Genomic DNA, 26,175 nt, shown 5'->3' with positions numbered 1-26,175 from the left:
CACACACACACACACACACACACACTAGATGAAGGGTTATTATGCTAGAGGATATAATTACTAGCCACCGACCCTGACATCAGGCGTTCTGTCTCTCTCTCTGTCTCACACCATGTCTCTCTGATCTGCAGATCTACAATGAATGCTACTTTCAGATCACAGTTGATGACCTCACTGCCGAAGCCCCGCCCACTTCTGTGGTGTGTCACGCCGACTCACCGGGCATCCTGCCAGTCCAGTGGTGCCTGAAGAATGGTGTTGGACTGGAGAGGCCACGGGGTGGGTGTGACTGTGATTCCTCTGCGTGCTAATGGGATTTTAACTATTAAATTCCTATTCACTTAATAAGAGTCTATCAATGCTGTTTGCCTCAGATCTATCTCACTATTATTTTTAGTTTAGTGTGCTTTATTGGTGTAGAATGGATCTGTATTGCTTAAGCATTTGAGAATCAAGTTATTAAGAAAAAAAAATATATATATAGAACAAATATGAATATTAATATAAAAATGAACTATCATTATATTTATATTCATATAACATTAATAATAATATATTTTAGCTAGAAATAATTAAGGATGAAGGAAAATACAGTACAAATAACTAACTTATTTGTTTATAATATGTCTCGCTCTCTCTCACTCGCTCGCTCTGCCTCTCTCTCAGTCTCATTTGGTTTTTCTCAATGTCTCATTTTCTGTCAGGCTTTGAGTCACAGGACTTCGACTGGGCGGACTATCTCAAACACACTGGCACTGAAGCTGCTCCAGATGTGTGTTTCCCAAACGTAAGGCGCTTTCTCTCGATTTCCCCTCGTCTTTAGATGACCACGAGTGCGGTTTTGATTTTATCTGAAAGAGGCTTTGGGGATTTCTTGTTAAAAATATAAAGTTTGATGAAAGCGTGCCAGCTATCGGGTTTTCCCATTGCGATGTTGGTCACATTGACGCGATGACAAGATGCAAAAAAAAGATAGCTATGTTTTTGTGAGAAATACCCCTCCCCTCTTGTGTTTCCTGTTCTTCATAAAGTTTAAAGTTGACTATTTGAATAATAAGGTTCAAATATATTGTGCGCTATATTTTGAATATGAATATATTCGCATTAGGTTAATAAAATGAAGTGCCATCCTTCATTATAACAGTGGTTTTATAAATTTTGTTTTTGGTCGAATAGTAAAATATGTAAGTAAATATATAAATTGTCTTTTTTTTAAAAAAAAGACAATATGTACTTGCAAAATTATTATTTTTTGTTTGTTTTAAGTTGACAGTGTATATTTAGTCTTCCTATTGTTTATTTAATAAAACCTTAATATTTAATGGTATATTTTTTACTATATATGCAGCGTAAATTTTGTTACTTAAACAGCATTATGGATATAAATACACACAAAAACACTATATACTGTGTATATGTATATATATATATATATATATATATATATATATATATATATATATATATATTATACAAATCATGGAATTAATGCTGCTTAGTAACAATATTTACATTAATTATGTAGGCTAATATTAATATTCTCTAGTTCTCTCTAATGTCTACAATACTATCTAATGTGATAGTCACCATTCATTTCATTTTATGATATATGTGTGTGTGTGCGTGCACGCGTGTATAATATTGTATTATCCAAAATAAAATTACATGTTTTTAGTCTTTATATTGTTTGTAAATATTTCATTTTATTTACAAGTATTATCTTAACACAATAACATTGAAATTCCTAGCCCTATTCCTATGTAAACTAAGGTTAATTAATGTCATGTTAACTAATGTTTTGCATCATAGCTGTTACTTTATTGTGGGTGTTTGGACAATTGGAATGATGTATTGACCAATCAGCATCCAGCAGTGGTATTTTAAAGCCAAATTCCACTAATTAATTTGGGATTCGAGATAAAAGCTATGACTTTGTGGCTTGTTTGTTGTTTATTTTGCACCAATTATCGGATGTAAATGATAAGTCTTATATAAATGCGTTCGCCATTATTGGAGTCATTAAAACATTTTCCAGTTAAAAAATGTTCCAGTTAATTTTCATGGTTATGTATCTCCCTTGTTATCCTGTTTGTTTGCATTTACTGTGATCTTCATTGTTTTGTGTAATTGGACACATGAGGCTTTTCCACTGACCTATTTTTTTTTCTGCGTTGCGTGCGATCAGGCTTCTCAAAGCAAGGGCTTCTGTAAGGATATGTGGCTTGAAGCTGTGAATCCACATCAACCTGCTGAACTCTGTGTCGCTCGTATCACTCAGGTCAAAGGTCGGCTTCTCTGGCTCAAACTGGAAGGTAGGAATGAATAGAGCATGTATGTGCACATTCTTTTCATATTATTTAATAGAAATATTTCCAGCACATGACCTAACTGAATACCAAAAGAAATGACTTTTTTTTCCCCTCTTTCTCTTTGTCTATAGGTCTGACCAAGCCGTTACCAGATTGTATAGTGGATGTTGAGAGTATGAATATCTTCCCTGTGGGCTGGTGTGAAGCGAACGGCTATCCACTAACACATTTACAAAAGACTGTCTGTGAGTGTCACATACTAATGGATTCATTTGTGTCAGAAATGAAAACATATGCTTTGAGTCTGACATTTACTTCATCAAAAAGAAAAATGTTTAAATGCTGCAAAAAGAATGGTGTGGAATTTGGCGATATCAATGGATACAATTTTATATATATATATATATATATAAACAGTACATATCAGGCAATTTTAAAATTCTCATTTTGTTGTTATGTTGCAGCCTTATGCAAAAATTCTTTAAATCATTTTGTTTTTCACATCAAACTACACTCCGTATTCCTTATTTCATAATAACCAATAACCTCATTTTTAATTTCTAATAACTTTGCAAATTGAAAGAGACTGACAGAAAAATAAAAGGAAAAAAAATTCCTTAATGAATATATATATATATATAGAGAGAGAGAGAGAGAGATTAGAGAGAGAGATACATTTTGCTAAAATGCTTTTGATAAGACGTTTTTAAAAACAAAAATTCACCATATATCAAATAAATAATACTAAATTCAAAATGTATAAATATAGAATCTATGAATGTCCTTAATGAATATATATATAGAGAGAGAGAGAGAGAGAAAGAGAGAGACATCTTATCAAGACCGTTGCAGTGTCCATAGAAATTTTGCTAAAATGCTTTAAAAATCACAAATTTATAAAAAAAATAAAATAATAATAATAATAATTATTATTATTATTATATTATTATTTTTTTTTTATATATAAATTTGTGATTTTTAAAGCATTTTAGCAAAATTTCTATGGACACTGCAACGGTCTTGATAAGACGTTTTTAAAAACAAAAATTCACTATATATCAAATACATAATACTAAATTCAAAATGTATAAATATAGAATCTATGAATGTCCTTAAAAGAGAGAGAGAGAAATTTTGCTAAAATGCTTTAAAAATCACAAATTTATAAAAATAAATAAATAATATATATATATATATATATATATATATATATTATTATTATTATTATTATTATTATTATTATATTATTATTTTATTTTTTTATTATAAATTTGTGATTTTTTAAGCATTTTAGCAAAATATCTATGGACACTGCAATGGTCTTGATAAAAACAAAAATTCACCATGTATCAAATACATAATACTAAATCCAAAATGTAAAAATATAGAATCTACTCCACTTTAAAGCAAAACGTTTGCATTCTCTTAATTCAGCTAAGAGGTCACGCCATGACATATCGATCTACTATCTTCACATAATACGAATTTGCAGGTCAGCGTTCACAAAACTCAAACTTTGGAATGCAATGATATCTGTAACTTCTTTCCATGATCTTGCGTCTCCGGTCTCCTGCGTTCGCGCGGTGGTCTGTTAAAAAATGAAGGGGTCTGAATGCACTGTATATTTTCATAGTTATGCTCTAAGATGAGATCAGTGCAACATGATGGCAACATAAACCATAAAATTCTTTTGTACGTCACTTGTCCTGGCTGCTTATGATTAAAAAAAAAGTAATACAGCAAAAACAGCTGTAATTTAGACAGTACTTATGTGGTGCATATCTTATTCTGCTCCTTGAAAGTAATCCAAACAATACTTCTCAGAATTTCATGGTGTTTTCATTTTTAGAGAACACACAAAAATCCTTGAAACTTCCCTATGTTGCCCTGTGCGTCATGTTTTTTATTTATAAAATTTTTATGGTGTTTTCAGGTCTGCCTCAGAAGAAGATTGCTGTTGTTCAGCCTGAGAAACAGTGAGTAGATGTACTCCTCTGGTGGACATTTTTACCCATGAGCCTTTGTGTTTGTGTTGCTAGAAAGCATGGGAATTTTAACCTAAACGTCATGCATGTGATTCACCTACTTCCTGTTTTACTCAGTTGTTTTTGTTGTCCATAATATAATTTTGTTGATTGATTGATTGATTGATTGATTGTTTGTTTGATTGTTTGTTTGATTGATTGATTTTAGGTTGGCTCCCTCACAGCCTCCTGATGCCCCTCTTAACCTGTGCCCATCCATGGCCATGGATACAGGTTTGACTTAATTTATTACATATTCTACCAATAACTTCATCTGACCTCTGCATTTGTCATATAACCATTGTCTTCACAAATGGATTTTGTGCTGATATCGCTAATCTGCTGTGTGTTTGTGTTGTTTAGGTTTGGTGAATGGAAAGTACTGTTGTTCTCAGCTCTTCATCAATCATCGCTGTTTCTCTGGTCCGTATCTCAACAAGGGCCGAATCGCGGAGTTACCAAAGGCCGTGGGGCCCGGAAAGTGTGCTGTAGTCCTCAAAGAGGTACGATCTTCTCTTATATAGGAAACTGACGTATTGCAAACGTTTAATCAATATGAAGATTTTTGTTAGTTTGAAAATGTACATGAATGTATAAGGAAAAATATTTGGTAACACTTTAGTTTAGGGCCCAATTCTATTCTAATAATTGATGACAGGCTGTTGAATTATTAGAAAAATAATGCACACCCAAGGTGTAACGGCCACTCGTGACCGCATTACCACCTCGGGTGTGCATTATTTTTCTAATAATTCAACAGCCTGTCGTCAATTATTCCTTACTTATAAAGCACATATTAATGCCTTATTCTGCATTACCATATTCTACATTCCTTAATCCTACACAATACCTAAACTTAACAACCATTAACTATTAACTATTACTAACCAGTAATTAGGCGTTTATTGAGGCAAAAGTCATAGTTAATAGTTCGTTAATAGTGAGAATTGGACCCTAAACTAAAGTGTGACCAAATATTTGTATGATTTCATTAAAATTCTACATTAAAATGAGGTCGTAAAAGTTATACATCCACAATAATTATACAAGAACAAGCAAAATGTTATTTATAGGGCTGTGTCGATTTAACGTGTTTATTTAATTAAAGGTGCTTTAAGCGATGTTGGGTGATGTCACTTCTTGTTGACGTTCAAAGTATTGTCAAACAAAATGGAGGCTAGCTCGACCCTCCCTCCTCCTCATCCCATCCCCTCCCCCTCCCTTCCATGCTTCCTGAAACAGTCATGAACGAGTCAAAGGCTTTTCCAATGTAAATTCGGGACTTCGAGCGTTCCTTCTCCTTTTTCCCTATTCTTTGTTATTTGTTCATCGGAACGTCGTCTCTTTGGTCGTGTGTCGCCATATCAAAATTCAAGAGAATATAATTCTAACGTTAGTCGTTGTCTAGGACATCTCTCCTCTAGCTAACTTCCCTCTTCATGCTTCTCTCTCCTCCACTCCCCACACCCCCCACACCCCCCTTCATGTGCACGCGCACTAACCCCCCAACCCCCACCCCCAAATCATTCTTGTCGGTTATTGGCTGGAACACTGTTTGTTATGTTTTGTGGTCCAGGCTGGGCCAGTTTGTTTTTCTTGCCGTTTGTGGAGCCTGGGCTGTCTACAGAGATCGTGTTTTTTTACAGTGTGTTCAGGGGACCGGCAGCTAGCGGATAGTGAGGAGATGTTTGCTGTATGTGACAAAAAATGTTTCGGCCTAAAAAACGCGTGACATCGCTTAGAGCACCTTTAATTAGTTATGGAAAAAATAACGTATCAAAATTATTAACCCCAGACCTACATAGTTCGTCTTACATTTCATACAGTTGAATGGTGACAAACATGAAGCAGGGCAACAGCTCACTGTGTGATGTAGCAATAGAATGCAGTTATATGCCCCTAAAATTCACAATGTCAGGGCAGAAATGCCACTGTATGAGTTTTTGTCTCATATTTATATCATATGACATAGTTAAGCAATATCACACCAGTAATGAGTGCAATATCACACAAGTGCTGTTTTTATCCCGAATAGCACAAGTGCGAATGTGAGACTGATTTTACACAATAGTTCAATAATATTGTGTTATATTTTAGATGCAATATTGTCTGTTTTTGTCAACGAAATATTACATATAAAGCCACAGCACAACGATTGTCCATCTCTGAGCAACACAGCAGTGTTTCTGAATGAATTCTGATTTTGAGCGAATCAATCGGGTGAACCAATGATTCAATGGCCCATTCATAAAGAGAGTCATTTACTTCGTTCCTTAATGAATCAGCTGTTTGAATGAATCGAATGAATGAATGAATCGGTGATTTACTCATTTAGACATTTACCGCCACCAACTGCCAGTTTTAGTTTCTTATTTAGAATATTGTTTCAACAGCAAAAAAAAATTCAGATCGCATATTAAAAAAAAAACCATTAAAGGTTTTGTTAACCCAAAAATTAAAATTCTGTGATTTACTTATTGAGTACTTATTACCTTATGGCCATTGAAGCCTAAAAGTGTATGTAATAAATTCTATGTTGAATCAAATGTAATATTTCTTTCTAAAGCTACCTTTTGTAATGTCTATTCGATGCTTTTCTCATTTAACACAATACTGATCTTTTGGGGGTAATTTCAAACTTGACATTGTGTAATTAATTAGATTAAAAAGTTGCAATCGCTTGACAGCCCTAGTTATTTAATATAGTTTTTGATTGTCAGTTGTTGCCACACTGACAACTTGCATGTACTTCATATTACAGAAGCTACGCATATGTGGTTATTTTAGCTGTAGTGTATATGCATGTGTTTGTGTGTCTGAATTTGTTTGTATATATTTATGTAACATGATTCATGAAATAAATAGCCTGATCATGTAATTTTCTTACAGATTCTGACAATGTTAATAAACTCAGCATATAAACCCGGCCGTGTGCTCAGAGAACTACAGATGGTGGAAGACCCACAGTGGAACTGTCAGGAGGAAACCCTGAAAGCCAAGTATGAACACACACACACACACTCATATTTTTAATTTACACAGATTAATCCTATCAATAAAAGAAAAAGGAAAGAAAACAGCTTATAAATCATACTAAATGATGTTTTTTTTATGTAAAAATGCAGAACGTTTTCTGTGATGGTAGGTTAAGGGTTAGTGGATAGAATATACAGTTTGTACAGTGTAAAAATCATTATGTCTATGGAAAGTCCCTATAAACCATGGAAACCCATATTGTTTAAAAACAATAATATTACTGATATATTAGCAAACAAACAGGATTGAATTGTGCAAACATAATGAACATAGCTTTCCTTCATTTGCATAATGAGGTTTTAAGCCAGCTGATTAGCATAATCATGTATGGTGAACGTGTAAAATGTTTCATTTTCATAATGTTCTTGATAGTGTAAACTAGTACTGCGGTGAAACACATTTGCTTATTTCTAGATATAAAGGGAAAAGCTATCGCTCCACCATGAGAATCGTCCGAACAGCAGATCAAGTGTCGGAGTTTTGTCGACGAGTATGCGAGAGACTCCAGTGTTGTCAGAATCTTTTTGGCCCAACATACGTGTCCGACACGTGCCCTGAAAACTGCTCCAGTCAGACCAAGACCAAATACAGTGAGTCTTTTATTCCTCTACAGTGATGAAAAGTTATGTTTTCTCTAACCTGGAATTAAAATGACATGTTTCACAAGCGCAAGGTATTATTTTCTCCAAAAACACACGCAGATGCACTTTCTAACTGTCGATAATTGTGTATGTGTGTTTATGTGCATTTATCCCTGATGTAGCATATTACAAGAAGAGGAAAGTTGGTCGCCCAAGTTTAGGAGAGAATGCTCAGGACGGTGACATGACCAAACCAGCACGACGCCGAAAGAAACGCAAAGCCATCTTTGTCCAGAAGAAACGGCGCTCTTCTATTGTGGGATACCACACCACAGAGTCACCTCAGGTCTGCCAAACCATTTCAACCCAGACAAAAACACATACTTTCAATTGTAACTCATGAAACCTACTCAAGTATGCAAATGCATACTTTTCAAAGAGTATGTTTGAGGCACCTGCACACTAAACCGTAAATGTTGCACAAAGTGACAAAATCACAGCCAATCACAGCATATTTTACTGTGTGCAAAGCGGTACTCGGACCAATTAGATTTGTTGTGGGCGGAGCTTACAATTGCACTGTAAAAATAATGTATTTTAAATAATTATTTAAATCAATTTTTTCAGTAAAAATATCTAAACATCCATAAAATAAAAAAATCACTTTAGCAAATTTGCAAATTAACATTTATATTTTTAATATATCTTATTTTTCATTTTTTTCTTGTTTTAGTTATAAATAATATAAATAATTATCTGAAAAAGTCTTATTAGATATTGCATACTTCAGTTAATTCAACTAGAATTATTTGTCCTTATTTTATTATTTTCAATTTAAATTGTCAAAGAATATGATTTGCTTATTCATTTTTATTATTTTCATAATTACATTTTTTTTATCAGTATTCTTATTTACTTTTCTAAAGGCAAATTCTCAAAGATTGATCTTTTTTTTTTTTTAGTATTGCAGACTTCAGTTAATTAATTTAAATGAACAATTTGTATTATCTTATTTATTATTTGATGAGAACTATTTTATTCTCAAGTAAATTTATATTTTCTCTTTTTTGTGGAAATTAAGACAAAAGTGCTGATCAGTGACTGAATGGAAATAAAAATAAAATATATATAATGTATATATATATATATGTATATATATATATATATATGTATATATATATATATATATATATATATATATATATATATATATATATATATATATATATATATATAATATATAGAATGTATGTATGTATGTATATATATATATATATATATATATATATATATATATATAGTATTGTGATACACCGGCCAACTAAAAAACTAAAAAAAACTTTTTGACCAACATGAAAAAGAAAGATATGATTAACTGATGCTTTAGATAGCACATCAAACCTGGTTAAAGGCGTTGTCACATTACCAAAATTTGGTTTAAAAAAGTCTAATGTCCACTGTCAATAGTGTAGTAATGCATAAAGCATCGCTCACACAGAAGACAAATGAATGTAAATTGATGCAGAATCTGCATGGGGAAATCTTACACCCTTATGTAAAATTCCCATTTGCACAGAATCCTATTCAAATGACAAAAATTTTGCCAAGCAAAGGTAAATATGAAAATATGTAACACTGTTCCTCCACTGTGTCTTTTTAGGATAGTGATTATTACTATGATGATGAGGAAGAGGATTTTGAGGAGTGGGGCAGTGAGGCCAGTTCAAACTCGCTCCGTGAGGAGGCCTCTTCCCACTCGTTCCAGGACGTCCCGAGGAGAGGAAGACCTCCACGCCGTGCTGCTCTTCAGCGCAGGGCGACCCATCCGAACACCTCCGACAGGTCCTCTCCCAGAAGAACCACACGCTCGGTTTCCTGCAGCCAGAACCAGACGGCCAACCACACAAACACAAAGGTAAAGTGTCCACAAAGACATACAGTGTAGAAACTTTTGTGTGAATTATTCCCTAAACATAATACCTTTCATTTACAATGAACCCCTAGAGTCAAATTATATTAGCTAAGTGAAGTTTGCTTGTGTGCATATGTAGACGGAGAGTTTTGAAGAGGAAGATCGTCTGGTGTTGGAGAGGAATCCTTTGGAATGGAGTGTGTCTGATGTGGTTGAGTTCATCACGTCCACAGATTGTGCCTCCCTAGCAAAGATATTCCAAGAGCAGGTACAGGACACCCACCTTTGCACTTCTTTGGCTTTTAATGCTTAATTCATATCAAGTTTTCAAAGTCTAAATCGGATTTCTCAGTTCAATAAGTAGTCTATTTTAGTAACTTGAAGATTATTTAATTTCTTTAAGTGAATTGACTGAAATGATTGAAAGATTTTTTTTTTAATTAGTATTCTTTATTTTCTTTTATTTAAAGTTAAAGTATTTTAGTCTTCAGTTAAATATTTTTCATTATTTTATTTTATTTTTTTTTTTATTTTAATTTGTTAAAGATTATTCATATTTTTTGTTAATATTCGTATTTTCTTTTCTTTTCTGAATTCAAACACTCACTTATTTTATTTTTAATATTGCAGTCTTTAGTTAAACAAAAAAATGTTTTCTATTATTTTATTTTATTATTTTCTAAATTTAAATGGTCAAAGATTATGATTTTTTTTCTTTTATTAGTTTCTGAATTCAACTATATAATTTTTTACATATTGCAGACTTCAGTTAAACAAAATGAGCATATTTTTTATTATTTTTTATATATATATATTTTCATTTTAGTTATGTTCTTTTATTATTTTCATAATTAAAATGATCACTATCGGTATTATTTTTAAATATCGCTGGCTATATTAAAATTGCCGAAGATTATGATCATTTTTTATTAGTATTCTTATTTTCTTTTATTGTTTCTGAATTCAAACACTCACTTATTTTTGTAATATTGAATACTTTAGTTAATTCAACTAAAAATATTTTTACTTATTTTATAATTATCATAATTTAAACTGTCAAAGAATGGGATTTTTTTATTTGTTTTATTATTTTCATCATTTAATGTTATTTATTATATATATTTTATTATATATTATTAATTTTATTAGTGTTCCTGTATACTAAATACTCAACGACTCATATTTGAGTATTGTCGACAGGTTCATTAATTTAAATTAATTTTATATTGTTATTATTATTTTATTATTTTCATAATTTAAATTGTCATGGTAATTTTTAATTAGTATTTTATGTTAATTGTATGTCTATGTTATAAAATATTGCACTCTGTATTAAAAGGCTGATCAGCGTGCAATCTAGAATGCTTTGCTTTCTATGTAGCCAACATGAAATCAATATTTACCCTTCTTACTTTATTAATAAACATTCTTGGTCTACTGCAGATTAAAAAACAATCCAACATTTCAAATCATACATGTACTATCATGGTGTGTTTAACTGAAGCAAACAAGCACAAGCAAAATCTGTCAAATAAAATCCAATATTTATGCTAACTCGTACATGTTTTTTCCTTCTCAAGGACATTGATGGACAGGCCTTGCTGCTGCTGACACTTCCTACAGTCCAAGAATGCATGGACCTGAAGCTCGGCCCCGCCATCAAACTCTGCCATCAAATCGAGCGAGTCAAAGTGGCCTTCTACTCCCAGTACGCTAACTAAGCTAACCTTTAGCCTCGGCGGACGCAAACCAACAGACACCTATGATTACTCAGGGGATGTAAGGAGTCATTCCATCCATCAGGAAACCTCAGGTTGCCTCGTACCGAATGGATTGGAATATGAGATTGAGTCAAGGAATATGCTTTCCCTCCAAAAGAAAGAAGTTTAAAGGTGAAGGCTGCTGGCCTAGTTGGTCTCCCAGCCTAGTCGAACTGGTGTTTAGTTGATTTAGCTGGTTGGCCTGCTGGTCAAGTACCCAAAACCTCCCTAAAGCCATCTAAATAGACCAGACTAACTGGTCTCAGCTTCAAGAGTTTTGTTTTTCAGCAAGGTGGTGTGCTGAATCCCTGAAGAAGACTTGCCAAACAAGTGGAGGTTTAGGTTTGGTTTCAGAAGAAAGTCTCTATAGGAAGAAGACAACAAGAGGGAACGAGGATACGTCTAAACTGTGAAAAAACATCCAATCCCTGAGTTCACTGCAGAACTATCTGAAATCTTTCAAGACCAAATTATATTTATAATGGCGAATTATATATGAAGTATTAACTTCGGAAGTGAACTAATATATTTGTAATATTTATTTTGTTCTGATAAACTATTTTTATAAAGTTTGTCGTGTTCGTCAGGTGAGTGGAGATTTAACACCTTTAAATCTACTTGGGCATTATGAATTACGGACTATTATTAATATCAGGACTGATATTTGATATAAACATATTGTGTGTGTATGCTGAGATGTACATATATATGTGCATGAATGTTGGCTGCATACATAACTATACACACATTTGTTTTCCCAAACGTTCATGCCTGTTGTGACGCATCATTTGTTTCTCTTTAGAATACAAGGGCAAGTGAATTTTTGAAAAGCTGCCTTTTGTCATGGCCTATCTATATTTTATGTAAATGTGTTATTGATCTATGCAACATTGGATTTTTTCTATATATATTTTTTTTGTTTGTAAACACTTTCATAGTGATATATTTTTTACTTGTCTGTTTTCTGACACAATTGGATCACTTCGCAAGTAGAATGTATTAAATTTGGATTAACTGCTATTGAAATATAGTCTGCGATCATAAACTTATTAATTTCCATTATTGCAATAATTAAAAATTGCAAATGTTTGAAATACCTGCAAATGTAAACCACACCGGATGTCCATTGCCACAAACAAAAAATTAGACTTAGTTTGCAAAAATGAACAAAAATCGCATGTAAAGTGCACTTTCAATGGAAGTCTATGGGACAAGGCAGTAACAATTGCGAGTAAGTGATTTTATCAATCTAGTTTTATGTTAACATGTATAATGATTAATAGTAGTTGCTGAACATTAGTAACAGTGTGTATTTTAATGTTCATCTCAATGTCTTGCCCCATAGATTTCCAATGTAAATGTGACTTGCTTATTTTTTCAAACTGACAGAACAGTCAAAATTATTTTCTGTGGCTAATCGACAGATGCTGTCCATAGATTTTGTATTTAACCTGGAACATTCCTTCAATAAATAAAAGTATACAACTGCATAGTTTATACTTGACTGTGATTTCCAGAGAATTTGAAACAAATGTGAACTTAGTCACCCCAATGGGAACAAAGTAATTTCCGGGAAACAGTAGGCAATATTATGTGGGCTATTTACAGCACATCCCACTCACACACTCAAATGATATTACATAACTACTGGAGGGTTTTTTTCTGCCATGAACATTTCTCTAAGGGTACATTTACATATGCTTAAAACGGAGAGGTTTTTCCTTTGAGGTTTCAGCGTACAGACGTCACCATTGTCAAAACGATCCCTATATACACGGATCCACGAAAACGACTAAAAACGCTGTATTCTGCTGCCAGGCCAGTAGATGGCGATGAAACACTATAGACTGAACACGTAATACGCATGTGCATGACGTCATCATCTTCAGAGATTCGCGTTTTTGTTGTTTACACGGAGGCCGTTTTCAAAAACTTGCACTTTGAAACACGTTTTTCAAAAGTTTGCGTTTTCGGGCACCCAAAACGCTGCTGTCGTGTAAACTAACGGCCAAAACGCATAAAATAAACTATGTTTTTAGTTGAAAACGGTGTCGTGTAAATAGCCCCTAAGAGAAGGTTGTTGTTTGGCACAGAAAATTGAAGGTACACTGTATGGACAAAATTATTGGGACACACCTCTTAAAGGGGACATATCATGCTAAATCCACTTTTTTAGCCCTTAAATGCATTTTGTTGTATATTTGGAGTGTTTAGAAGAACAGAAAAGTTGAAATTATTCTCTTCAGGTGCTTCGTTGATATCTTTATATTCTGTTTTGGCCTTATTTTTCAACCTGTTCCGATTTTTCTGTTATCTATGACGTTTTGTGAACTATTACGTCACAGTATTTGCAGCGGAACTGCCAAATAAGGACATTGACTTCCAGCCCAACACTTCGAGCAATCCGCCATTTTTATTTATCGCTGCAATTTTGTAGTCCAAGCTAAAAGATGCAGAAGTTACGAGAGGGTAAGTTAAAATGTTCAGTTGTTGTATGTAGTAACCCACACGCTTCATTACACCGTCTAATGTAGATGAACTGCTGCGCTTGTGACAGGGCGCATGTTTAACTGAAAGAACGAGCAGAGAGAGAGAGACCCGGCCGCGCGCGCGCGCACTCTCTCTCTTCGGAGCCAGACGAAAGTGTAAACAAGACACCGTCTCCAAACTAGACGCTGTCTTGCTCTCTCTCCCTCGCACATATTAATCAAAATAAATCGACACGGTGGTAAAATGTCGGAAGACCAAAGTTTCATGTGTAAATACAGTAACACACCATTGCGATACATCCATATGAAGACGTTGTTCTGCAGGTTCGTCGTCTTCATTTTCATCTCGCTCCGGCTCCGACTCTGGCTCGAACATGTAAGGCTGGCTGGACAAGTCTTCCGTTGTTGACATTTTGTTAATAACGTGTGAATAAAAAGTTTCTGTGCCGCTAGATAATCGTATCTCGGCTATCAAACTACAAAAATGGCCGAACGGAGTGGAGTTGAACCGAGTATCACCTCTGCATCCTGGAGAGGGGGCGGGGTATGAAGTGTCTCAATTGTATTTAAAGAGGCCGCACCAAAACGAGTTGCTCTCAGACGCACATCAGAAAAAGGGGCCTGTGGAGCTATAATAATGAGGAATTCAGACCCAAGCATTGCAGTTCCGCTTTATATAGACTACAAATGTATGATTTATATGTAAAAAGGAACGATTTAAAAGCATGATATGTCTCCTTTAATTACTGAGTTCAGGTGTTTCAATCAGACCCATTGCCAAATGTGTATAAAATCAATCACCCAGCCATGCAGTCTGCATTTACAAACATTTGTGATAAAAAGGGTCATTCTGAAGGGCTCGGTGAATTTAAGTGTGGTACTGTGATAGGATGCCATGTTTGCAATAAGTCAGTTCGTGAAATTTCATCTTTGCTAGGATAGTCCACAATCCACTGTTAGTGATATTATTGGTAAGTGGAAGCGTTTAGGAATGGCAGCAACTTCCACGAAACGGAAGACCACATAAAGTCACAGAGATTACGTATATTTCAGTTATCTTTAGTCAGATGCACTATTGTTCGTAGCAGGTATAAAGATCTATTCCATAGAATCTTTGAAGTCTGACGCTAACATTTCTGCTAAAGAATTACTACACTACTACCTTTAATAAATTCTTCTCCTCACAAGAACTCTGGTCAAGCTTTGGTTGGACATTGGCGAGCCACCCAAACTACTGCACAGCCAAATACAGCTAAATCTAAGACCACTGGCATTAATCTCAGCACAAAAACTGTGTGGCGGGAGCTTAATGGAATGGGTTTCCATGGCCGAGCAGCTGCATGCAAGCCTCACATCACTAAGTAAAATGTCAAGCGTCGGATGGAGTGGTGTAAAGCATACCGCCACTGGACTCTGAAGCAGTGGAAACGTGTTCTGTGGAGTGCTGAAACACACTTCTCTGATGGCGAGTCTGGGTTTGGCAGATCCCAGGAGAACGTTACCTGTCGGACTGCATTGTGCCAACTGTCAAGTTTGGTGGAGGAGGGATAAAGGTACGGGGCTGTTTTTTAGTGGTTGGGCTATAGGCCCCTTACTTCCAGTGCATACTGTTATGAAGAAAAGTCATCTCTTTCTTGCAAATGAAGCTCAAGAGGCAGAGTTCCAGAAGTCAAAATTCAGTTCAGACTTTATTAAACAAAGCTGAGACGCCTGCAGGAAATCTGAACTTGTCTCTGGCCAGGGCACTATACTTATACATTTTTATTATCTGTTATTTCGCAATAACAAAGAGATTTAATTTTCTGGTAAGATTCACCCCTCTTGTTTCCCACGATTAAGTTTTACTTCCCTCGCCTTTCTCTCTAATTGTGGAATCCTGCCATTTGATTAGTCAACCCTTTCTCAGAGGCAAGATGTAACATTTTCCAAGGAGAATCAACTCTTTTCTAGAGAAGCAAGAAGCCTCCAAGTGACATTTTTATTTCACAACTCTTAATAATGGTCTCATTTTTTTATGGCTAGTTCTACAATTGTTTTCTATAGGATGAATAAATATTTCATCAATACCAAGACATTTTGGACAATGCTATGCTTCCAACTTTGTGGGAACAGTTTAGGGAAGGCCCTGTTCTATTCCAGCAAGACTGTGCCTCGGTAAAAAGTGCACAAAGCAAAGTCTATAAAGACATGGTTGGATGAGTTTGGTGTGGAAGATCTTGACTGACCCACGCAAAGCCATGACCTCAACCCCATCGAGCACCTTGAGGTGAACTTGAATGGAGGTTGCGAGCCAGGCCTTCTTGTCCTTCATCAGTGCCTGCCCTCACAAGTGCTCTACTGGATGAATGGGAAAAAATTCTCACAGAAAGACTCCAGAATCATGTGGAAAGCCTTCCCAGAGGAGTGGAAGCTGTTTTAGCTGCAAAGAGGGGACTAACTCCATACTAATGTCTATTTAGAATGTGATGCCATTACAGTCACTGTTGGTGTAATGTTCAGGTGTCCCAATACTTGCCAGGTGTTCAGGTGTAACCATCCATCCATCCATCCATCCATCCATCCATCCATCCATCCATCCATCCATCCATCCATCCATCCATCCATCCATCCATCCATCCATCCATCCATCCATCCATCCATCCATCCATCCATCCATTCCCATCTTTAAAATTTTGTCTTGAACTTCCCTTTTTTTGCGCTAGCTCTGTATATTTCTAATGTTTGAAGCGGATGTCATTACAAATGTCACTAGATTGGAAGAGCCGTTTATTCATAAATCCGTAAGATCTTACCTTCATGCTGTGGAAATACAAAATCGGAAGACAGAACACAACGAGCACAGAGCTGAAAAGGGGAGGGGCTACATAAGGTCTATAGTATACCTCTATTAACTCTGTTAACAAGTATGCAAGTTAAGTATGCATGACAGGACAGCACACTTAGTATGCATTGGCTAATCAGTTGCATCTGCATTCTTGTATATAGTATGTTTCTGGCCTTATTCAGATATTAAAAGGGGACTTTTCACTTCTATTTTTAGAAGAATAAATGTTTTTGTTCCCCCATTGTGACATTATAATCTTGACATTTAAGCACACATTCTCCAGCAATCCTCATTAAAGTGTCCAGACTTTTTCAAACTTTGTGATTCCCATTGATTGTTCTCAGATTCTTTATTCATTTTTTATACCATAAACATGATTCTAGCACAATGATTTTTTTTTTTAAATTAGCAATTTTTTTTTTTTTTTTTTTAAACTAAAGGCGTTTAATTTCACGTTTTATGCACTATTCTATGTCGTTTTGTAGTATAAATAGTGCAAGTAGTATGAAAATTCCACAAAGAAAAAAAGTGCACTTTAAATACGCAATTGATGCACTTAATTAACCGAAAACAAATGTTGGACACTTCATGCACTCAACTGTCGCAGCTTTAATTATGCAACGGAGGGGGAGGGGCATCAGACTCTGATAATGAATGACAACATAACCTCATTAAGTTCATACACTACACAGATGAGTCAGTGTAGGGCGTCATTTGGGACAATACTATAACTACAACTACAACTCAATACTATAATACATTACAATTTATATATAATTATTTTTCATATCATAGTATTTTTTCATCACGGTAATGAGAACTGTGATCAAATGTGCTTAATATGCTTGATGTCACAATATATATAAAAAAATCCTAATGTTGGTTACTAAAAATGGGTGTTCTGTTCTTTCAGCAAAATATATTTCCTTTTTCTTTCTTTATTTGATTTTGGTGTGAAACATGAGCCTGGTATTTTCTTGAGAGGTTATGTGATATTCATCCAATTAGGTTCTTATATCAATATTGCCATGTTGTAACATACAAAATGGGTCTTGACACTTTAGATATATTTATCATAAATCTTCACAGTTCATTACCAGAAATGATCTTTGCACAGTGTGTTAAACATGTTGGGAACCCACACACCGCCTGGCCCTGAATATACATTAGACCAGCCATCAGGAGAACTGCTGTAAGCAAGAAATCATTCATCGCACTGCGTAAAATGTATAAATGATCTTTTTCATATTTCATGAAGCGTGACATTATGACCATTAAATGTTTTCTATTGAGTCTGGCTGTGAACCTTTGGTTGCCAGGCAACATAATTTCAAAGGTATGCTGTACGTGGCTTCACCAGTGATGTGTCTGACCATAATCGAGATATATTTCTGATTTTTGAGAGGCCCACATGAACATTTGTAAGAAATCTAAAACAGCATTTCAAAAACCTTTTTTTTTAAACTCATTAATTTACAAAGGACAGGTAATAAAATTATTCTCTATGGGGCTCCTGTATTTTATTGTCGTTGACAACCACTCTTTGAGGACAATAAGAGAGGAAATCTTTTATCCACCAAATGAGTCTGTATGTGTTCAGCAACTAAATTAAACACAGGTAATATTAACATTTAACACTGTGTCATCAGTATCTTCAGATTTTTTTGTATGTACATTGCAATGGATCTAAATCATTACTCACAGTATTTATTAGATGCCTCATACCCTTTCAATGCATTTTCCCAGAATTTTTTTTTTTTTAATGGAAACGGTTGTGGATACTTTCCTTAAGTTTAGTACTGTTCTTGTTTTTAAACAAACCCCAGTCAATTGAAAAATACAACCTTTCAGTACACGCCCATTTAGCCATCAGGTCTAAATTTCTTTAAGGATTATATTCTCATATGAATTTTAGAGCACACTCTATTGCTGTCTGTCCGTCTGTCCGTCCGTCCGTCAATCCAACCAACCATCCATCCATCCATCCATCCAGCCATCCAACCAACCAACCATCCATTCAAACAACCAGCGATCCAACCATCCATCCATCCATCCATCCATCCATTCAAACAACCAACAAACCAACCAACAATCCATCCATCTATCCAACCAACAAACCATCCATCCATCCAACCAACCAACCATCCATCCATCCATCCATCCATCCATCCATTCATCCAACCAACCAAACATCCATCCATCCATCCATCCATCCATCCATCCATCCATCCATCCATCCATCCATCCATCCATCCATCCATCCATCCATCCATCCATCCATCCATCCATCCATCCATCCATCCATCCATCCATCCAAACAACTATAGGACTATAAACCTTTTATCATTTTTAAACGTATTCATTTGGCAAACTTTTTTCAAAACACTAAAACAAAGACTTTGTCGGGTCAACAAGTTTGAATTGGCTGTCTTTGCCTTTCGTTCAACAAAATTAAATTTCTGGCAACGCTTTATGACGTTGGTGTTACATATCGTGGCAGTTTGTAATTGAAATGTAATCGAAATTAGGTTGCAAAAATTATAGCTGTGTGAATTTCTTGGAATTTACTATGACTTCCTTATATATGGAATTCTATATCTTGTTCACTACCTCAATTCAAATTGAATTCAAATTCAGAAATGTTTAATGGAATTTAATAGGCATTCTTAATTAATTTCTGCACACAATCCTGGAACTTGTTGTTGGAAGTTTTCAGCAAATAGAGCTTTATTTTACAGTCCAGTTCTACATGTACATTCTATGTACCCACAATAGTAATTACTAGAAATAATAACAAGGTAATAACTAGATATCTGCCTTTAAACCTAATCAGTTAAACCCCTTAAACCCCATGCAGTTACCTCATATTACACTTTTTTTTAGACAAAACACTGTACACTGTAAGTTCCCATTCTGTAAACAAAAAGAAAAAGAAAAGATAACTACACAAAAGGGGCTTCAAACTTAGTATTGAGCGCTGATGTTGTTCATACTTCATGTTATAGCAAGTGCGTGTACATTCACATCTAAAAAATGTTCTGCAAGTTATCCTCAAACTATATAATATCAGTATGCTAACTAATGCACTCCATCAGTGCATTATGGACGTTTAAACACTGTTTAAAGCTTTTCATGAAACCCATGAGGTTTCTTTGTGGTACAAGCATTGCTGACTTAGCTATTCTGTTAGATTGGTGTTGTTATACTATGTGTGTGATTATGAGTATGAGTCAGTCTATACAGATAATATCAGGGGTTGGGAGCGCACGATACTGTGTATGCCTGTTTGAGTAAAAAAAGCAGAAAAAAAAGAAACCTGCTTGCATGTGTTAACCGCAAAGCTGATTCTCATACTAACACACCTGAAACTGGGTCACATAGGACCTTCGGGGGGGTGACGGGGGCTAGTTTTGAATTGTTGGCTGCTGTTTCTCCTTTGAAATAAGTTTCCTTTTAAGACTTGCACATTTTGCATGCAATCGGAAATCAAGATAAAGCTTCAAGGACGACTCTTTCTCTCTACTTATTTTTTACCGCAATGGTGTTGAAAGGTGAAATAAAAACGCAACAGACCCACACACCTGCTTTGAAATGAAATGCATTTCCATGAGTGCTTAATATTTTGCCTGTTTTAATGTTAAAATGTACTTGCTGAAATATATTGGTGGCAATAAAGTCTGCTAATGAAGTAAAAAGATTATTATTGCAACACATTCTCATGGCAATATGTAACTATTTTACATTTTGGTAAATTGGTGGCTAATTTTGTACAAATTGTTACAATATCATACGTTCATTACGATGTGCTTACTCCTTACTGACATTTAAACAAATTTATGGCAATTCATTACGAATTCGTACAATCTCATTCGTATGATCTGCTTACGTGCCAGTGATGGGTATGTTTAGGAGTGGGCCTTCTGTGTACTTTTTTTCTAATGACCGTATGTTTTTGTACAACTAACATTACTATCTCGTAACATAGTTATGTCTTCCCGTGAGATCAAGTTGGACAGTTAGGTTTAGGGGAGGACCTCACAAAACGTTTTGCGTTTTGCGTTCGAAACTTTGCGTTTACACGCAAAACCTTTTGAGCTCTTTGAGAAACTTTGCGTTCACTCGCAAAACCTTTGCATTCCCTTTAAGAAACTTTACGTTTACTCGCAAAACGTTTTGCGCTCGCCTGAGAAACGTTGCTTTCGCTCACAAAACGTTTTGCATTCCCTGAGAAACTTTGTGTTCCCTCGCAAAAACTTTGCATTCCCCCAAGAAACTTTGCTTTTTACTCGCAAAACCTTTTGAGCTCTTTGAGAAACTTTGCATTCACTTGCAAAACCTTTGCATTCCCTTTAAGAAACTTTACGTTTACTCGCAAAACGTTTGCGTTCCCGAGAAACCGTGTTCGCTCGCAAAAGCTTTGCATTCCCCTTAAGAAACGTTGTTTTTGCTTGCAAAATATTTGAAGTTCCCCTGAGAAACTTTGTGTTCCCTCGCAAAAACTTTGTATTCCCCTTAGGAAACTTTGCGTTTACACGCAAAACGTTTTGCGTTCCCCCAAGAAACGTTGCTTTTTGCTCGCAAAACCTTTTGAACTCTTTAAGAAACTTTGCGTTCACTCGCAAAACCTTTGCATTCCCTTTAAGAAACTTTGCGTTTACTCGCAAAACGTTTGCGTTCCCCTTAAGAAACTTTACGTTTACTCGCAAAACGTTTGCGTTATAGATTTTTTTTCATTAACTGCAATCATCCTCTTAACTAATCCAGTACCAATTCTTCCTACCTGTCCTGCAGATGTCACAGAACTAAACTGCACTCAACAGCATATGACATTTTTAATATTTTCTTAATGTAACAAATCAGATGGTTGCCAGAATCAGTGTTTCCTGCACCGCTTTTAATCAGCGTCACGCTCATTCGCTGCTGAATTTTAAGCGCAACACTAAAATAAATCTGAGTTTACAGTAAGGTCGCAGTCTGTACAGACACAGTACAGTTAAGCTCTTTCATATGTAAGCAAGGTAGATATTATAAATCCATATAAATGCATGAATTCAAGCAAATGCATAAATGCATCAATAATAGAGAGGATCCTATACATACTCTATAGGATCACAGATTTCCATAGCAGTGTGTTTAAATTGTTTGACTCTGATGACTCTGATATTATATATACGAACACCCTAGCAACACCCTAGCAACCATTTGCTGGTTCTAGGTCAGCCTGGCATCGCATTTCTTTCAGTGTAATAACAGGTGAATGTATTAGCTAACCCTCGACCTTGTTCCTTGTTCCTTTTTTTAGATCTGGACGGAAAAAAACACATGCATTCAAATAAGAATGGGCTCTTTGTAAAATGCAAAGGCATAATTAGTGTTAGTCATATTGATATCTTTGACATTGAGTGAAATGACTCATCATGGAAAAAGAATCAAGCAAAGCTTCACTTCAGGACTCTGTTGCGACCTTGCCTGTAGGTGTGTGTATGTGTGTGTGTGCATTTATCAACCTGATCAAACATGAAGAAACATCTTGAAAAATTCCATCGATAGAAAAGAGCTGAACAATATAGATGCGTGTATATTTTTAAAGGGATCCTATTCATGCAAAATATTTCATTTTATATGCAAGTAATTATTTTGTAGACAAGAGGTCACAATAATCAGGTGTTTAGGTTTGGAGTCAAATAGTCTGCATTAAAAAAAAAAATGATTTTAGTAATCATCTAAAAATAGTAAGTAATATTTCAAGTGAGCAACAGAAAACCACCAAAAAAACAAAAACAAATTATACTCCCAAAAATTTTGGGGTCTGTCTATCATGCTCAAACTATGAGTAATTAATATATTGAATACCTTCAAGAAAATGTAATGATTGTAATAATAATGATGATGATTATTGTTATTAATAATATTGAAAAAAGGACTTAAGAAGAATGTTCATGCTGCTCTTTTCCATGCAATGAAATTGGATGCAAGCTCAGAGACTAATTTAATATTTAATATCATTGAAAAAAGTATTTTACAAAAGGAGTTATTAAGCGGGAATGTTCATGCTGCTTTTACAGCTTCACAAGACTGTCTCCATTAAATTTCAAACAAAGACTAATTTATAATATTTATTAACTTGTGACACACAGATCAGCTGTATGGACTACTTTTTAAGCACTTTTTGGAGACTTTCACTGTGATGCATGCTTATTTTGTTTCATTTGTGTTCCATGGAGAAAATGTTACAATTCACGTTCAGAAAATGGCTTGCAGATATCAGCATTTTTGGTCTTCAAGATGCACTATTAGTCCAGAAAGAAGTGTAAGGAGGCTTTGAGATGAGATGTCAAAGAAAGATGCCAAAAGATAAAAATGGGCTTCAGGGTTTATTTGATTTTGAGTTCCAAAAAAAGTGGTCCATTTGGCTCTATTCTGAATCCATATAGTTTGGTGTGGGGAAAAGATACAAATATTATTTGCTATTCATAAAAAATATTTCCGTTAGAAAAAATGCAAGAACCAACACAATTTTAATCACAGATGCCAAATCTGGCACAATCTGTATAAAAAAAATGTAAAAGCGACAGTGGAGGGCAAGATTTTCAGAAGGCTAAATGCCTGTTTTTTAGTAAACATCTGAGATTCTCAATTATATATATATATATATATATATATATATATATATATATATATATATATATATATATATATATATATATATATATATATATAAAAATATATATATATAAGGGATTTTCTTATATTACTGATGTCGATTCTGCTTGTTTTCATTCTATCGGATGACAGAAAGTCTCTAAGATGGCACAAAGCACAACGCATCATTTCCTGTCTGTATAAGTCATGGAGGAGTGTTTTGGAAAAATTCTGCAATAGTGAAAACAAACTGAATATGATTAGCTCAGAAAATATTACGAAAAAACCTCTGTTATAATGATTAAAACTTTTTCATTAAAATTAACCACGGTATTTAGGTTTTCCTGCAAGCTGTTTTAAAGTATCATTGATATTATGAATATTTTTTCACTAAACGTTTCCACAGTTTCTCTCTACAGCCAATTCAGTCACGCGGCGGGATATTTTTCACTGCATGGGGCATTCCAGCAATCTGTGTGTTTGTGTTTGTGTGTGTGTGTGTGTGTGTGTATGTGTTGTCCTTTCATTTGTATTCACTGTGAATGACTCGGTACAATATCAGCATGCGAGCTGCTTAAACAGAGATGGTTTTGAGAAAACTGTTTCATATTCATTCATACTTCCTGTAAAAATAACACTAACAGAAGCAATAATAGAGAAAGTGGTTTCCTATCATTTCCCCTAAGCATAAACAGGCCTTATGTTACATTTGCGTTCAATGTTTTCCACACAACATAAAGAATTTGAAATGCACATTGTTTTGTTGTATAACAGATAAATGATCTTACTCCAGAGTTCATTAGTACAGGCCACATTTGTGCTTATTGAAAAATAACATTATTAAAGTCTAGTTGGATTTAATTATTTTATCCATTGCTGAAAATATGTCAAGACCACACACAAGTGAACAATTTTCGTTAGCGCAGATGGTGTCTAAGCTTTTGGGTTTTGCGATGCATCTAATTAGTTTCTCAACGCAGCAAAAGCACATTTCCTGAGATGATGCTACATTTTCTCAAAACTAACTAAAAGCAAGATCACACACTGTGAAAAAGGGAAGAGATAAAACACTTTATTAAAATTTTTGAATATATATATATATATATATATATATATATATATATATATATATATAGGCCTATATATAAAATATACGGTATGTATGTATGTATATATATATATATATATATATATATATAATGTTTTATTATTACATATTATATCATATTATATTGTCTAGTGGTTTAATCAAATTTCACAATTTTCTTGCATTGTACAGTAAAGTTAAATTACAGTAAAAATGACAAAATACACAGCAAAGTACTTTACTGTGAACATTACAATTATTTTCTAGTGATGAAATATGTAAAATAGAGTGGAAAACAAAACTATGTAATGACAAGAATTTAAGTATCATGTAAAGTATTGTAATGTTTTTTTGTTTTTTTACTTTGGAATTATGAATTTTGTACTTCAATTTATGAAACATGAATGTAAGTAGCCATGCCATATATAAATAATTCTGCAGATATAGATCTGGTGTATCTGGAGGAGTAAAAGGAAAAAAAAGTGATGCTAGCAATCAAAATATCAGTCATCTCGAATGTTTAACAGTGATATTCTACAGTCGGTATTTCATTTCTGTCATAATTGGAGTAAATCAATCTCATTAGATAAAATAAAATTAAGACAGGAGTTAATTTCCCTAGAGCTATTATTAACTAGCTACACACTGAGATTAAGTGGGGCTTTTGGCAGATCCGTGGGATTTGATCATAAATCTAAATAACAGACACAACAATTGCTTCTTTCCAAAGCTTTGGATTCCATTCAAATAATTAAAATGAAATTTATTCAGACATTCCCACACAATCACACAGGATTTCTCTCTCTCTCTCTCTCTCTCTCTCTCTCTCTCTCTCTCTCTCTCTCTCTCTCTCTCTCTCTCTCTCTCTCTCTCTCTGTGTGTGTGTGTGTGTGTGTGTAGGACTTTCGCTGGGGGTCTCCCAGATATCCGCCAGCTCCCTCACAGGTTTCCATGGCAACAGAAATATAGAGTGAAGGCACGTTCCCTGATGCAACGCAACAATTACTATTCTCTTACTCTTCGTCCCATCCCCCCATATTATTTCCACCCCTCCCTATTTCTCCTTCATCTTCCTCTCTTTAACGCCACTCACTTACTTTCCCCAAAACAAAGAGTGCAATAAAACAAATTCTCACAATTCATCACGTCCATTCCATGTGAAAAAATTGCACCATACAAACCAATCCTCCATCTGTAGCTGGTTAACTGTCATTTAGATGTTTATTGTTTATAATACTAATTGCCTAATTTATTTATATGTTTATAACTACTTCTAAGCAATGCACTGTATACCCACACCATAGAGTTTGTAGGGCTGAAGTTGTTATTTTGAACAAGTATATAGGCTACTTTAATGTTTCTCAAACAGTATTTGCACATGCTGATAAATTGTGCCATATTCCAAATACACTTTTTATCATTTATTTTACTCAAATGATGTTGCTTCATCAATAAAAAAAAAAAAAAAAAAAAAAAAAAAAATTCCGATCACAACACTTTTAGAAAGATAA

At 34.5% G+C, this 26,175-nt stretch overlaps 1 protein-coding gene across 2 annotated transcripts in view; it reads left to right on the top strand.

Moving 5' to 3' along the window:
• sfmbt2 (Scm like with four mbt domains 2) overlaps positions 1 to 13,118 on the top strand; it is a 43,581-nt gene extending 30,463 nt beyond the window's left edge. For both annotated transcript variants that reach the window (XM_079868799.1, XM_079868800.1), the window contains 13 exons: positions 132 to 279; positions 705 to 787; positions 2,186 to 2,312; positions 2,441 to 2,554; positions 4,243 to 4,285; positions 4,503 to 4,567; positions 4,697 to 4,836; positions 7,223 to 7,332; positions 7,784 to 7,959; positions 8,133 to 8,296; positions 9,611 to 9,865; positions 10,002 to 10,130; positions 11,443 to 13,118. In XM_079868799.1, coding sequence (XP_079724925.1) covers positions 132 to 279; positions 705 to 787; positions 2,186 to 2,312; positions 2,441 to 2,554; positions 4,243 to 4,285; positions 4,503 to 4,567; positions 4,697 to 4,836; positions 7,223 to 7,332; positions 7,784 to 7,959; positions 8,133 to 8,296; positions 9,611 to 9,865; positions 10,002 to 10,130; positions 11,443 to 11,583 — 1,695 coding nt within the window. In that variant the 3' untranslated portion in view covers positions 11,584 to 13,118. The remainder of the gene's footprint in view (positions 1 to 131; positions 280 to 704; positions 788 to 2,185; positions 2,313 to 2,440; positions 2,555 to 4,242; positions 4,286 to 4,502; positions 4,568 to 4,696; positions 4,837 to 7,222; positions 7,333 to 7,783; positions 7,960 to 8,132; positions 8,297 to 9,610; positions 9,866 to 10,001; positions 10,131 to 11,442) is intronic.
• Positions 13,119 to 26,175: the final 13,057 nt, after the last annotated feature.

This window comes from Squalius cephalus, assembly GCF_949319135.1.
Source record: "Squalius cephalus genome assembly, chromosome: 4".
Taxonomy (NCBI): Eukaryota; Metazoa; Chordata; class Actinopteri; order Cypriniformes; family Leuciscidae; genus Squalius; species Squalius cephalus.
The sequence above is the reverse complement of the archived record's forward strand: the minus strand, read 5'-3'. Positions and strand labels throughout refer to the sequence as shown.